Genomic DNA, 14,890 nt, shown 5'->3' with positions numbered 1-14,890 from the left:
CTCATTTCTTGCCCCCATTAGCTACCACAGTCACTGGCAGCTAAAACCAGGGCCACCTCTCCATCTCCTTTCTACGCAAGATTCTTTCTAGGGATGAACCAAATCCACTATTTTAGGATTCGGACGAATACCGACAAACTAATTTGTATATGTAAATTAGGGAAATAAGAAGGAAAGGATACTTTGACTTCCTTGTTTGTGTAACGAAAAATCACGAATCCTGCTGAAAAATCTTGTCCGAATTCCAAGCTGAATCCTGGATTCGTTGTGTCCCTAATCCTTTCATTTTAAAAGGCCCTAGTTGGTACAAAAATGTTCTGATGGTGACAGGCACTGTTGGTAACCAAAAAAAAAAAGAAAGCCTAACAACTAAAGATTGGTACCCATTGTTGGTACCCATTAGTATGCCCACCATCAGAAACGTATTCAGCACACTATAATGAACAAGGGATCACAGGTCCAGTGTGAATTACACAAATAATTGCTTTTAAATGAGAACAACACCCTTGTAAAAACTGCAAGAGCACAGTGGGGTCAGAAATGGATCCTGGAAGCCACATGCTAAATGAGCCAATAACAGGCATGGTGTCACCGTGTGTCTTCTGATTCTTTTGAAATCCAGCCCCCCAGTATTGACCCCCGGAATTCTGAATTCCCTCCTGTCCATGGAGCTGCCCTCCCTTAGGGCTATGGTACACACAATTTATTTTCCAAACACATCTGGTTTTCTGGGGGAACCTATTGTTTGAGGCTATTCTGTTCCATAGGATCTTACTTGCACCAGTAGCAGAGGAAAAGAGTTGCCAAATAACCGGCACTATATAATCAATAGAATTAGTATACAGAGTACAGGGGCCCTTATTTAAAATGGATAGCAGAACTGGAAGAGTACTGCAGCCAAATAATAAATAGGAACTTCTAGGCTCCAGAATTTATGAGTATACGTGGAATATAGATTAAGGGACCCCTAGAAAAGGGTAACAAGTGTCACAGCACATGTGGGCCTCTATAATATATGCAGACTGAGCCTAGGAGCCTTATAATATAGCATAGGAGTTTATGAGGTCCCACTTAGAGAAGAAGCACCCTATGGTTTATCAGGGATCTGTCTACAGCTGATGTATTACCAAATTACCCAATTAATCCCCCTAATGTCCATCTGGTAATAACCTGAGCAACTGCCCCCTTAATTCCCCCCTACTGTTTGTGGTAGCAACCCATTTAATTACCCCATTAATCCCCCTCCTACTGTCTATGGTACCAATCTAAACAACGACCACTTTAACCCCCCAGCTTCTGTCTGTGGTACCAACCCAAACAATTCAGCACCCCTTCTGTCTGTCTATGGTACAAGCCAAACAGCTACACCATTAACTCCCCTCCTCCTGGCTGACTACAGGGCTGCCATCAGAAATCACGGGCCCCATACATAAAATGATGAAAGCCCCACCCCAAAAGTGCTGTAACTCCCTCATCTCTTCAGGGGCCCCACAGTATACAATTTAAATTTGGTGTTGTTAGGCCCTTCATTAACAATCACACTAAATGTTTTCTTTACAGAAATTGTGTTCCACTCATTCTTCTGAGGACAGAGCTGCCGACCCAGTCCTCCTCAGCCCACACAGGCCTGTCTCCCTAAACAGATGCAAGCACAGAAATATGCAGCGTCTGGCACAAGTGGGGGTGCGGAGAGTATTAGGAGTGGTGCAAGGTTGGGTGCCAGGAGATGGGCCCTTGAGTCTCAGTCCCAGTGGGCCCTAATACACCAGTCCAACTCTATCTGAGTAACGTGGCACGTGAGCTTACAATTTTAATAATGTGTGGCGGGCTGTTTGCAGTTTTTATTTTTGGGGATCCTACTTTTAACCCAATAGCTGCCACAGGGGTCTCCATTGTAAATAGTTATGCACGGTTTCTACATGTTCCAGGGAAGAAAAACATGGTGATCAAAGTACCCACACTGTAAGAGCTTTTTCTTCTAAAAAGTGACAATGAAAGGACTCATTTTTATTTACAAATCAGAAAAAAGGGAACAATTAGGAGAAAAAAAAATGGGGGGGGAAGGAACTTTTTGTTTGCTATGGGCCTAACTCTGACGTGTGCAGCCGTTTCCTGCCAGTTATTTTGAGTTTCTTTCATGTGAAAACTAGACCAATATTTTTCACAATTTAGGGACAAGTTACAGTCTAATTAGGAGAATATAATGGGTGAAATATGGAAGTTTTTTCCACAACGGCATTGGATGGTCCCAATGTTTTATATGACAGCTAAACCCTCATTTTGCCTAATTTACTGACCAAAATGGGCTGATTTAGAAGACTGGGTAAAACTGACCAAAATAATTTTGCCATTTTATTCACGTTTCCCAGTGGCATTAGAGAGTGTGTTTGTTATTTGGCAGACAAACGTCAGATGAGTCCCAATTACAGGACAGAACAGGGGCTAGTTTAGGAGAAAAGAAACTGGGTGAAATTGAACAAAAGTCATCTTTTGCTATTCCTGTGATCTGGTCTGAACCCCGTCAGTTCCGCAGCAGCAAGTTTCTTTGCCACGTTTCCGTGTTTCACAAATAAACTTATTTCGGGTTCCAATCCAGAGGTTTTATTTCCCCATATTTTAAAGCACAAAATGTGGGCTAATTTAGGGGATCATAATAGAAAACAAAAGCAACTATTAGATTTAGGCTTTTTATAAAATCTTTTTTTGTGCAGCCAAGCTCTAGATTTTTCATAATAATTTAATAACAAAACAATGGCTAGTTTCAGTAAAGATAATCTGAGTTTGATCAAAAGTAATTTTGAGTATTTAGGTTTTTTGCATGTGGAAACTAGTACAGGTATGGGACCTGTTATCCAGAATGCTTGGGACCTGGGGTTTTCCAGATAACGGATCTTTCCGTAATTTGGGTCTTCTTAAGTCTACTAGAAATTAATTTAAACATTTAATAAACCCAATAGGCTGGTTTTGCTTCCAATAAGGATTAATTGTATCTTAGTTGGGATCAAGTACAAACTATTGTTTTATTATTACAGAGAAAAAGGAAATCATTTTTAAAAATTTGGATTATTTGGATAAAATGGAGTCTATGGGAGACAGCCTTTCCTTAATTCGGAGCTTTCTGGATATCGGGTTTTCGGATAAGGGATCCTATACCTGTACCATATTTTTAATAATTTAGGGACAAAAAAGGCTAAATTTACAAAATATAATGGGTGAAATATTCCAACAGCAATCGTTCAGTTTTTAGGGTTTTTTTTCCCTTTCTTTTATTTCTACAATGGCATTGAAGGGTCCCAAGGGACACAGTTGGCAAAGTATATCTCTATGGGGCTTCTGTTCCTACATTTAGTGCTTTATATTCAACACTTTCTATTCAACACGGACAACTTTATTTGCTTTGAGGGGAACATTATCACACATACACATATATATTGTGGGAATTCACTCAGAAGGTAGTCTCAACAATACCTGCACAACGTAGAAAGGCAAGGACTTCCAGGCAACTTTACAAGAAATCTGTATGTTTATTTCACAACAGAGTTTTCAATGGAGAATAACTTGTAAGTTGTAACAGAATTAACAGAAACTTACAAGTTGTGCTTATTAATCAGAACAGCCTTTTTAACTGGCCCACTGGCCGCAGATGTGCTGCTCTTGTCAGTAATGATTTAGTCCCGCTTAGGCAGTTAGTCCATACCTCAGTCTCTCAAAGACTTGTCTCAGTATCCAAATCTCTTCTTTTCACAGCCCTCTCTTAGTTACCTCACACAGACACACTCTCACTTCCTGCTTCCTGCCTTTGGCAGAGAGCTTCCCTCCTCCCAGGTGGTGACATCACTCCCACACCTGCAGTGCTAATTAAATGCAGATTGTTCATAGCATCTGTAATTCTCTTTACATGCTGTGTCTCATAGAGCATTCTGGGAGATATGTACCTTACAGCGAATGAGCATGGTGACATCATCACATTGGCCATTGTGACATCATCGCATTGGCCATTGTGACATCATCACTCGGCCATTGTGACATCATCAATCTGGCCATTGTGACATCATCACTCTGGCCATTGTGACATCATAAGCCTGGAAAATATCAAAGTGTACAGCTGGCACTGAGCTCATTTCATCGTTAGAGCTTGAAGTGAACACTACTAGTGGACACATCATGTATCTTAATATATCTAAAACAATGGATCATCATTTATTTATCTTCATATTCGGACTATTTACTTTATTTATGCATACCACATCAGGTAAGAAAGATCATTCCCTGTTTTTTTACTCCTGAGACATTAACTGGCTCCGTATGTTTCAAACCAATGACATATATATATATATCAATGTAAGATTAGTGAGTGCATGTGAAAAGTCAGGGACACGACTCATGAATGAAATTTGGTAGGCGCCTCTGTTGCAGGATGAGGCTGATAGAGACTGCTCTGTACATTTCATGATCCTAATGTCATTTTTCCCCTCTTTTAGCAGTGAATGTTGAACATTTTACATTATTTAAAGAGAAGCTGACGCTGAAGGCACATACAATCAATATAATTCCATGTATGTTTCAAACACGCGGTCAACTCAACCCACTCAAAGTCCAACTGGAATGGGGGAAAATGGATTCGAAAGGTTACACGTCTCTAATCCACCTGTACGGAGAACATGCGACAATGGAATCGCCCGATTTGAAGGAAAAATACCACCTTTTTGAAAGCCAGGTGGCAAAAGGGATCTGCTCTCTGGTGATTAATCCCACAGAGATGACAGACAGTGGCACTTATCAGGTCCGGCTGAAAATTTTAGGAAAGTTGTACGAGCCGGTTCCATCTATAGAAATTCAGGTTGAGAATCAAGTTGAGAATAAAGACACAGGTAAGTTAAATCGCAAGAAAAACAATCATTCCTAATTTCAAATGTAATCCCAATGAAATGTATCACTCATTAGATGTGAAAGAAAAGTGTCTGTATTGTAACCCCAATACACAGCACATTGACTAAAGTGCCCACACGCTCACTTAGTTAAACTATCATTTCCTTGAGATTCATGGGATCATTTTACTTTGCAGATGAGTCGCAGAGAGGGTTCTGGTCAAAGTCTCAAACAACGACTGTGCCCCCAACGACCACTACTGCATCAACAGCCACAGCCGCAGCCACTGTCTCTTTTCAAGATGCCATCCTAGAATATATTAATTCAAGTGCTAAAGGGGAGACTATACATACTGTAATACTTGGAGCGCTCCTTGTTATAGGCATAGTACTCTTACTAATAGCAGTCAAACTATGGTAAGTGACATTTCTTTTTGCTTTTGTGGTGGGCAAGAAAGGTGGAAACATATCTTACACTAAAATACAAAAAAAAAAGACAATAAGGGGGAATGTAATATTGGTCGATAATGCAAAAATTGTTCGTAATTCGTTCAAAATGTTCGCAAAGTGAAATATTTTTCCTTTCTGAACACTTTGCCCCTCATGTGACAGTAGGATAGCGATTGCAAACGTTATAGTTTGTGATAGTGCGCAGTGTATGTAATAAAACTTGCCAAACGCAAACCTTTTTTTGCGGCAAAATAATTCATGAAACTCCAGAGCATTTGTTAAAGGATCTTAAAGCGCAATTCAAATTTGCAAAGCAATAAAAGCCTAACGAAGAATATTACATTGAGACATGAGAATTTTTATTTGTTTTGCTCTTTGCATATTTTATTAAATTTTTTACTAAATATTTAAGCAAAAGCCAATTTAGTTAGATATGGGCAAGAGCCAATTTAGTGAGATTTGAGTCTGCTCAGCCATAAATAACCAGTAATATAACCTTATATATGTGGGTTAGTGATGTCATCAGTTGTTCTTCCTTGGAATCGGTGTCTGGCCTTGAGCCTTTATATGGTCACACACTTAAGTTATAGGTTTTCATACATACATACATATACGTCAACTGCAGCAAAAATATTGAATAAAAAATCCTGTAGCCATTTCACAATTTTTTCCTGTTTTTTTTTTTTTTTTTTTTGCAGTACTAACGGAAGGCAAAAAAACCCTGATAGTGATGAAGAAAACCCACCAGATAATACTTCAAAGAAAGGGTAAGTAAACATTTACAATGCTTTTTTTATAACCACTAAATATTCTGAACCCAGGGCCTTGCATACATTTTCATCTAACATACCAGATACATATCGGTAAGTATTTGCATTTTTAAGAATCTCTTGAATGATTTTGTATGTGCAGGAAAGATAAAAAGAAGAAGAAAAAAGAAAAAAGTGAGTCAGAAAAGTCTTCCAACGAGAGTGAGGAAAGCACATCTACTGTATCAGAAGAGAGTGAAAGTGACTAGAACAGGAGTGACTGGGCATCATTACAAGAATATGATGAGAACAAAGAGAATTTCGAAGCTTCGTTGGACAAGAATGACTTCTTGATAGGAGAATAAAACCTAAAATTGAAAGACGCTGCTTTAATTGGAGGCAGGAAGGACCTTTGTCTCTTTTCAGCCTCATCTCCAATGTCACTATGGAATGAAATTCTAATCGGTAAATTCTGTCATTTTCAGAAAAAATATTTTCAATAAAACCTAAATATTATAATTTCTTCTTTGTATTCATCTCTTTGATATCATATGTGTAGGGTTTTATACATTTCTTTTAATGTCATTTAACATGCCTTTGTAAGTAGCAGAATTATAATATCTATCCTTTACAGAGTGCACTTATTGTAGCAAACTTGTACAGGTATGGGACTTGTTATCCAGAATGCTCAGGACCTGGGGTTTTCAGGATAAGGGATCTTTCTGTAATTTGGATCTCCATACCTAAAGTCTACTAGAAAAACAAGTAAACATTTAATAAATCCGATAGGCCGGTTTTGCTTCCAATAAGAATTAATTATATCTTAGTTGGGATCAAGTACAAGATACGGTTTTATTATTACAGAGAAAAAGGAATGGGTTATTTGGATTATATGGAGTCTATGGGAGATGGCCTATCCATAACGCTGATCTTTCTGGATTATGGGTTTCTGGACAATGGATCCCATACCAGTTCACACATTTCTTAATTTGTTTAAGGCAGAGATGGCAGATAGTACAAGCCGCAAGACCACTCAATAGTTTTCCAGTTTTAGCTTTGGAATCAGGGATTATTATCACATCCAGAAGCAGGAATTTACAATTGCCAAGGGTGCAAGTGCTAAGGTGCTGATGAGTGAGAAACTGCCCCAGTGTTAATGACACCCCTAGACCAAATCTGTTCCTATTCAATACACTTGAGTTTAGTATTTATTATGGTGGCTCTTATAATACATGTACCATTTTTCAGTTGTAAAACAGAAAAAAAACACATCACATAAACAAAAACCATTGTAGGGGACCCAAAACTTTGGAAATAGGATATTTTTCCTAAACATACACTATACTGCAATATAAAAATAAAAGATGTTCTCAGGTACCTCCTCGCATACACTCAGCAAAATGACCTCCCATATAAGCAGTAGAGGTAGATAGGAGCACCGTGGAAGGGGTGACATGGGTGTGGTTAATCCCAGGACTCTGGACCCGATGTTGAAAAATTGTGCATGGGCACAAAGGAAGCGGAGGGGATGGGGGTGATGAGTGGCAGCGGGCCTTGGGGTGCTATGTAAATCCGGTCCTGGTGATCAAAGTACCCACACTGTAAGAGCTTTTTCTTCTAAAAAGTGACAATGAAAGGACTCATTTTTATTTACAAATCAGAAAAAAGGGAACAATTAGGAGAAAAAAAAATGGGGGGGGGAAGGAACTTTTTGTTTGCTATGGGCCTAACTCTGACGTGTGCAGCCGTTTCCTGCCAGTTATTTTGAGTTTCTTTCATGTGAAAACTAGACCAATATTTTTCACAATTTAGGGACAAGTTACAGTCTAATTAGGAGAATATAATGGGTGAAATATGGAAGGTTTTTCCACAATGGCATTGGATGGTCCCAATGTTTTATATGACAGCTAAACCCTCATTTTGCCTAATTTACTGACCAAAATGGGCTGATTTAGAAGACTGGGTAAAACTGACCAAAAGAATTTTGCCATTTTATTCACGTTTCCCAGTGGCATTAGAGAGTGTGTTTGTTATTTGGCAGACAAACGTCAGATGAGTCCCAATTACAGGACAGAACAGGGGCTAGTTTAGGAGAAAAGAAACTGGGTGAAATTGAACAAAAGTCATCTTTTGCTATTCCTGTGATCTGGTCTGAACCCCGTCAGTTCCGCAGCAGCAAGTTTCTTTGCCACGTTTCCGTGTTTCACAAATAAACTTATTTCGGGTTCCAATCCAGAGGTTTTATTTCCCCATATTTTAAAGCACAAAATGTGGGCTAATTTAGGGGATCATAATAGAAAACAAAAGCAACTATTAGATTTAGGCTTTTATAAAATCTTTTTTTGTGCAGCCAAGCTCTAGATTTTTCATAATAATTTAATAACAAAACAATGGCTAGTTTCAGTAAAGATAATCTGAGTTTCATCAAAAGTAATTTTGAGTATTTAGGTTTTTTGCATGTGGAAACTAGTACAGGTATGGGACCTGTTATCCAGAATGCTTGGGACCTGGGGTTTTCCAGATAACGGATCTTTCCGTAATTTGGGTCTTCTTAAGTCTACTAGAAATTCATTTAAACATTTAATAAACCCAATAGGCTGGTTTTGCTTCCAATAAGGATTAATTGTATCTTAGTTGGGATCGAGTACAAACTATTGTTTTATTATTACAGAGAAAAAGGAAATCATTTTTAAAAATTTGGATTATTTGGATAAAATGGAGTCTATGGGAGACAGCCTTTCCTTAATTCGGAGCTTTCTGGATATCGGGTTTCCGGATAAGGGATCCTATACCTGTACCATATTTTTAATAATTTAGGGACAAAAAAGGCTAAATTTACAAAATATAATGGGTGAAATATTCCAACAGCAATCGTTCAGTTTTTAGGGTTTTTTTTCCCTTTCTTTTATTTCTACAATGGCATTGAAGGGTCCCAAGGGACACAGTTGGCAAAGTATATCTCTATGGGGCTTCTGTTCCTACATTTAGTGCTTTATATTCAACACTTTCTATTCAACACGGACAACTTTATTTGCTTTGAGGGGAACATTATCACACATACACATATATATTGTGGGAATTCACTCAGAAGGTAGTCTCAACAATACCTGCCAGGGCTGCCATCAGAAATCACGGGGCCCCGTACAGCAAAATTTTCTGGGCCCCCGGTCCCCGCCCACCCCCAAGGCCCACCACAGATCCCGCCCACACCACAGTAAAATGTCCACAAAGACACAACTGCTTAAAATGGTAAACCCCGCACTCACAAAAAAAAGCCATTGGTGGTCAGGGCCCCCTTATAATTTAAAAAACAAAAAAAATTGGCGACAGGGGTCCCACATAAAAGTTTTTTAAAAAAACATTAGTGGTCAGGGCCCCCCATAAGTTAAAAAAAAAACTACTGGCACCAGGGGCCCCATAAATGTTTTTTAAAAAAGCATTGGTGGTCAGCCCCCCCCCCCCCCCGATAAGTATAAAAAAAACTATTGGCACCAGGGGCCCCATAAATGTTTTATAAAAAAGCATTGGTGGTCAGGACCCCCCCATAAGTTAAAAAAAAAAACTATTGGCACCAGGGGCCCCGTAAATGTTTTTCTAAAAAAACATTGGTGGTCAGGGCCCCCCCATAAGTTAAAAAAAAAGGGCCCCCCTACAAAAAAAATCATTGTATAAGTGGGCATTGCACACACTGTATATAACAGGATCCAGGTTTCTACTGATACCAGCACTAGGCAAACTCTGTACACAGGGTCTGTGGTAGTTAAATATATGACACTACAAAGAGTCATAGTTAGGCAAATATTAAGCACAACATACACATAACTGCTTTGTCTCCCTCATGTTCTGTTTCTCTGCAAGCTCCAGGATGCTGCCACTCAACTCTCTCTGTGTCATAAAGAAAAGAGCCCAAAGAGGAACCGTGTGCTTACAGGGGCGGGACATAAGGAAGGGAGACGCTGTCATTGGCTGAAAAGCACTGGGGCAGGGCGAGATTGCAGAGTTAGGGATCGTCTGCAAATTTCATACTGCTGATGAAAACTTCAGTTGTGCATTATGTCACAGCTTGAAATTGAGTTTACTGATAGTGGAACTTGCAGATAATCCCTAACTTTGCACTTCTCCTCCACATCCAATTTTCGGCGCGACTTCGGGTCTTCAGCACAGCCGGGCCCCCCTTTAGCCCCGGGCCCGGTACAGGTGTACCCCCTGTACCCCCCTGATGGCGGCCCTGATACCTGCACAACGTAGAAAGGCAAGGACTTCCAGGCAACTTTACAAGAAATCTGTATGTTTATTTCACAACAGAGTTTTCAATGGAGAATAACTTGTAAGTTGTAACAGAATTAACAGAAACTTACAAGTTGTGCTTATTAATCAGAACAGCCTTTTTAACTGGCCCACTGGCCGCAGATGTGCTGCTCTTGTCAGTAATGATTTAGTCCCGCTTAGGCAGTTAGTCCATACCTCAGTCTCTCAAAGACTTGTCTCAGTATCCAAATCTCTTCTTTTCACAGCCCTCTCTTAGTTACCTCACACAGACACACTCTCACTTCCTGCTTCCTGCCTTTGGCAGAGAGCTTCCCTCCTCCCAGGTGGTGACATCACTCCCACACCTGCAGTGCTAATTAAATGCAGATTGTTCATAGCATCTGTAATTCTCTTTACATGCTGTGTCTCATAGAGCATTCTGGGAGATATGTACCTTACAGCGAATGAGCATGGTGACATCATCACATTGGCCATTGTGACATCATCGCATTGGCCATTGTGACATCATCACATTGACCATTGTGACATCATCACTCGGCCATTGTGACATCATCAATCTGGCCATTGTGACATCATCACTCTGGCCATTGTGACATCATAAGCCTGGAAAATATCAAAGTGTACAGCTGGCACTGAGCTCATTTCATCGTTAGAGCTTGAAGTGAACACTACTAGTGGACACATCATGTATCTTAATATATCTAAAACAATGGATCATCATTTATTTATCTTCATATTCGGACTATTTACTTTATTTATGCATACCACATCAGGTAAGAAAGATCATTCCCTGTTTTTTTACTCCTGAGACATTAACTGGCTCCGTATGTTTCAAACCAATGACATATATATATATATCAATGTAAGATTAGTGAGTGCATGTGAAAAGTCAGGGACACGACTCATGAATGAAATTTGGTAGGCGCCTCTGTTGCAGGATGAGGCTGATAGAGACTGCTCTGTACATTTCATGATCCTAATGTCATTTTTCCCCTCTTTTAGCAGTGAATGTTGAACATTTTACATTATTTAAAGAGAAGCTGACGCTGAAGGCACATACAATCAATATAATTCCATGTATGTTTCAAACACGCGGTCAACTCAACCCACTCAAAGTCCAACTGGAATGGGGGAAAATGGATTCGAAAGGTTACACGTCTCTAATCCACCTGTACGGAGAACATGCGACAATGGAATCGCCCGATTTGAAGGAAAAATACCACCTTTTTGAAAGCCAGGTGGCAAAAGGGATCTGCTCTCTGGTGATTAATCCCACAGAGATGACAGACAGTGGCACTTATCAGGTCCGGCTGAAAATTTTAGGAAAGTTGTACGAGCCGGTTCCATCTATAGAAATTCAGGTTGAGAATCAAGTTGAGAATAAAGACACAGGTAAGTTAAATCGCAAGAAAAACAATCATTCCTAATTTCAAATGTAATCCCAATGAAATGTATCACTCATTAGATGTGAAAGAAAAGTGTCTGTATTGTAACCCCAATACACAGCACATTGACTAAAGTGCCCACACGCTCACTTAGTTAAACTATCATTTCCTTGAGATTCATGGGATCATTTTACTTTGCAGATGAGTCGCAGAGAGGGTTCTGGTCAAAGTCTCAAACAACGACTGTGCCCCCAACGACCACTACTGCATCAACAGCCACAGCCGCAGCCACTGTCTCTTTTCAAGATGCCATCCTAGAATATATTAATTCAAGTGCTAAAGGGGAGACTATACATACTGTAATACTTGGAGCGCTCCTTGTTATAGGCATAGTACTCTTACTAATAGCAGTCAAACTATGGTAAGTGACATTTCTTTTTGCTTTTGTGGTGGGCAAGAAAGGTGGAAACATATCTTACACTAAAATACAAAAAAAAAAGACAATAAGGGGGAATGTAATATTGGTCGATAATGCAAAAATTGTTCGTAATTCGTTCAAAATGTTCGCAAAGTGAAATATTTTTCCTTTCTGAACACTTTGCCCCTCATGTGACAGTAGGATAGCGATTGCAAACGTTATAGTTTGTGATAGTGCGCAGTGTATGTAATAAAACTTGCCAAACGCAAACCTTTTTTTGCGGCAAAATAATTCATGAAACTCCAGAGCATTTGTTAAAGGATCTTAAAGCGCAATTCAAATTTGCAAAGCAATAAAAGCCTAACGAAGAATATTACATTGAGACATGAGAATTTTTATTTGTTTTGCTCTTTGCATATTTTATTAAATTTTTTACTAAATATTTAAGCAAAAGCCAATTTAGTTAGATATGGGCAAGAGCCAATTTAGTGAGATTTGAGTCTGCTCAGCCATAAATAACCAGTAATATAACCTTATATATGTGGGTTAGTGATGTCATCAGTTGTTCTTCCTTGGAATCGGTGTCTGGCCTTGAGCCTTTATATGGTCACACACTTAAGTTATAGGTTTTCATACATACATACATATACGTCAACTGCAGCAAAAATATTGAATAAAAAATCCTGTAGCCATTTCACAATTTTTTCCTGTTTTTTTTTTTTTTTTTTTTGCAGTACTAACGGAAGGCAAAAAAACCCTGATAGTGATGAAGAAAACCCACCAGATAATACTTCAAAGAAAGGGTAAGTAAACATTTACAATGCTTTTTTTATAACCACTAAATATTCTGAACCCAGGGCCTTGCATACATTTTCATCTAACATACCAGATACATATCGGTAAGTATTTGCATTTTTAAGAATCTCTTGAATGATTTTGTATGTGCAGGAAAGATAAAAAGAAGAAGAAAAAAGAAAAAAGTGAGTCAGAAAAGTCTTCCAACGAGAGTGAGGAAAGCACATCTACTGTATCAGAAGAGAGTGAAAGTGACTAGAACAGGAGTGACTGGGCATCATTACAAGAATATGATGAGAACAAAGAGAATTTCGAAGCTTCGTTGGACAAGAATGACTTCTTGATAGGAGAATAAAACCTAAAATTGAAAGACGCTGCTTTAATTGGAGGCAGGAAGGACCTTTGTCTCTTTTCAGCCTCATCTCCAATGTCACTATGGAATGAAATTCTAATCGGTAAATTCTGTCATTTTCAGAAAAAATATTTTCAATAAAACCTAAATATTATAATTTCTTCTTTGTATTCATCTCTTTGATATCATATGTGTAGGGTTTTATACATTTCTTTTAATGTCATTTAACATGCCTTTGTAAGTAGCAGAATTATAATATCTATCCTTTACAGAGTGCACTTATTGTAGCAAACTTGTACAGGTATGGGACTTGTTATCCAGAATGCTCAGGACCTGGGGTTTTCAGGATAAGGGATCTTTCTGTAATTTGGATCTCCATACCTAAAGTCTACTAGAAAAACAAGTAAACATTTAATAAATCCGATAGGCCGGTTTTGCTTCCAATAAGAATTAATTATATCTTAGTTGGGATCAAGTACAAGATACGGTTTTATTATTACAGAGAAAAAGGAATGGGTTATTTGGATTATATGGAGTCTATGGGAGATGGCCTATCCATAACGCTGATCTTTCTGGATTATGGGTTTCTGGACAATGGATCCCATACCAGTTCACACATTTCTTAATTTGTTTAAGGCAGAGATGGCAGATAGTACAAGCCGCAAGACCACTCAATAGTTTTCCAGTTTTAGCTTTGGAATCAGGGATTATTATCACATCCAGAAGCAGGAATTTACAATTGCCAAGGGTGCAAGTGCTAAGGTGCTGATGAGTGAGAAACTGCCCCAGTGTTAATGACACCCCTAGACCAAATCTGTTCCTATTCAATACACTTGAGTTTAGTATTTATTATGGTGGCTCTTATAATACATGTACCATTTTTCAGTTGTAAAACAGAAAAAAAACACATCACATAAACAAAAACCATTGTAGGGGACCCAAAACTTTGGAAATAGGATATTTTTCCTAAACATACACTATACTGCAATATAAAAATAAAAGATGTTCTCAGGTACCTCCTCGCATACACTCAGCAAAATGACCTCCGATATAAGCAGTAGAGGTAGATAGGAGCACCGTGGAAGGGGTGACATGGGTGTGGTTAATCCCAGGACTCTGGACCCGATGTTGAAAAATTGTGCATGGGCACAAAGGAAAGGGAGGGGATGGGGGTGATGAGTGGCAGCGGGCCTAGGGATGCTATGTAAATCCGGTCCTGGTGATCAAAGTACCCACACTGTAAGAGCTTTTTCTTCTAAAAAGTGACAATGAAAGGACTCATTTTTATTTACAAATCAGAAAAAAGGGAACAATTAGGAGAAAAAAAAATGGGGGGGGGAAGGAACTTTTTGTTTGCTATGGGCCTAACTCTGACGTGTGCAGCCGTTTCCTGCCAGTTATTTTGAGTTTCTTTCATGTGAAAACTAGACCAATATTTTTCACAATTTAGGGACAAGTTACAGTCTAATTAGGAGAATATAATGGGTGAAATATGGAAGGTTTTTCCACAATGGCATTGGATGGTCCCAATGTTTTATATGACAGCTAAACCCTCATTTTGCCTAATTTACTGACCAAAATGGGCTGATTTAGAAGACTGGGTA

The 14,890-nt window shown here is 38.9% G+C and overlaps 2 protein-coding genes across 6 annotated transcripts; both read left to right on the top strand.

Annotated features, from left to right (window-relative positions):
* Positions 1 to 3,470: 3,470 nt before the first annotated feature.
* Positions 3,471 to 6,590, top strand: LOC121396508. 2 transcript variants are annotated; one of them, XM_041571458.1, is made up of 5 exons: positions 3,471 to 3,560; positions 4,482 to 4,871; positions 5,066 to 5,285; positions 6,017 to 6,085; positions 6,231 to 6,590. In XM_041571458.1, the coding sequence occupies exons 1-5, from the start codon at positions 3,521 to 3,523 to the stop codon at positions 6,334 to 6,336; spliced, it is 825 nt and encodes a 274-aa protein (XP_041427392.1). In that variant the 5' UTR covers positions 3,471 to 3,520; the 3' UTR covers positions 6,337 to 6,590. The 2 variants fall into 2 exon arrangements, with proteins under 2 accessions (XP_041427392.1, XP_041427391.1); XM_041571457.1 differs by lacking the exon at positions 3,471 to 3,560 and adding an exon at positions 4,012 to 4,252.
* Positions 6,591 to 9,743: 3,153 nt separating this feature from the next.
* On the top strand, positions 9,744 to 13,447 carry LOC121396507. Of its 4 annotated transcripts, none has more exons than XM_041571454.1 (5): positions 9,744 to 10,394; positions 11,339 to 11,728; positions 11,923 to 12,142; positions 12,874 to 12,942; positions 13,088 to 13,447. In XM_041571454.1, the coding sequence occupies exons 1-5, from the start codon at positions 10,355 to 10,357 to the stop codon at positions 13,191 to 13,193; spliced, it is 825 nt and encodes a 274-aa protein (XP_041427388.1). In that variant the 5' UTR covers positions 9,744 to 10,354; the 3' UTR covers positions 13,194 to 13,447. The 4 variants fall into 4 exon arrangements, with proteins under 4 accessions (XP_041427388.1, XP_041427389.1, XP_041427390.1 ...); XM_041571455.1 differs by having other exon boundaries at positions 9,746 to 10,319; XM_041571456.1 differs by having other exon boundaries at positions 9,746 to 10,352.
* Positions 13,448 to 14,890: the final 1,443 nt, after the last annotated feature.

The sequence above is a fragment of the Xenopus laevis genome, chromosome 7S, assembly GCF_017654675.1.
Source record: "Xenopus laevis strain J_2021 chromosome 7S, Xenopus_laevis_v10.1, whole genome shotgun sequence".
Taxonomy (NCBI): Eukaryota; Metazoa; Chordata; class Amphibia; order Anura; family Pipidae; genus Xenopus; species Xenopus laevis.
Note: the sequence above shows the minus strand (reverse complement) of the source record. Positions and strands in the feature narration are given on the sequence as shown.

Excerpts from the sequence above, each read along its gene's own strand:
- LOC121396507 (XM_041571453.1), top strand. The coding sequence starts at position 11,022 with ATGTATCTTAATATATCTAAAACAATGGATCATCATTTATTTATCTTC. Across the intron at positions 11,110-11,338 it reads ATTTATGCATACCACATCAG|CAGTGAATGTTGAACATTTT; the intron begins GTAAGAAAGATC and ends CCCCTCTTTTAG. Across the intron at positions 12,143-12,873 it reads CTAATAGCAGTCAAACTATG|TACTAACGGAAGGCAAAAAA; the intron begins GTAAGTGACATT and ends TTTTTTTTGCAG.
- LOC121396508 (XM_041571457.1), top strand. The coding sequence starts at position 4,165 with ATGTATCTTAATATATCTAAAACAATGGATCATCATTTATTTATCTTC. Across the intron at positions 4,253-4,481 it reads ATTTATGCATACCACATCAG|CAGTGAATGTTGAACATTTT; the intron begins GTAAGAAAGATC and ends CCCCTCTTTTAG. Across the intron at positions 5,286-6,016 it reads CTAATAGCAGTCAAACTATG|TACTAACGGAAGGCAAAAAA; the intron begins GTAAGTGACATT and ends TTTTTTTTGCAG.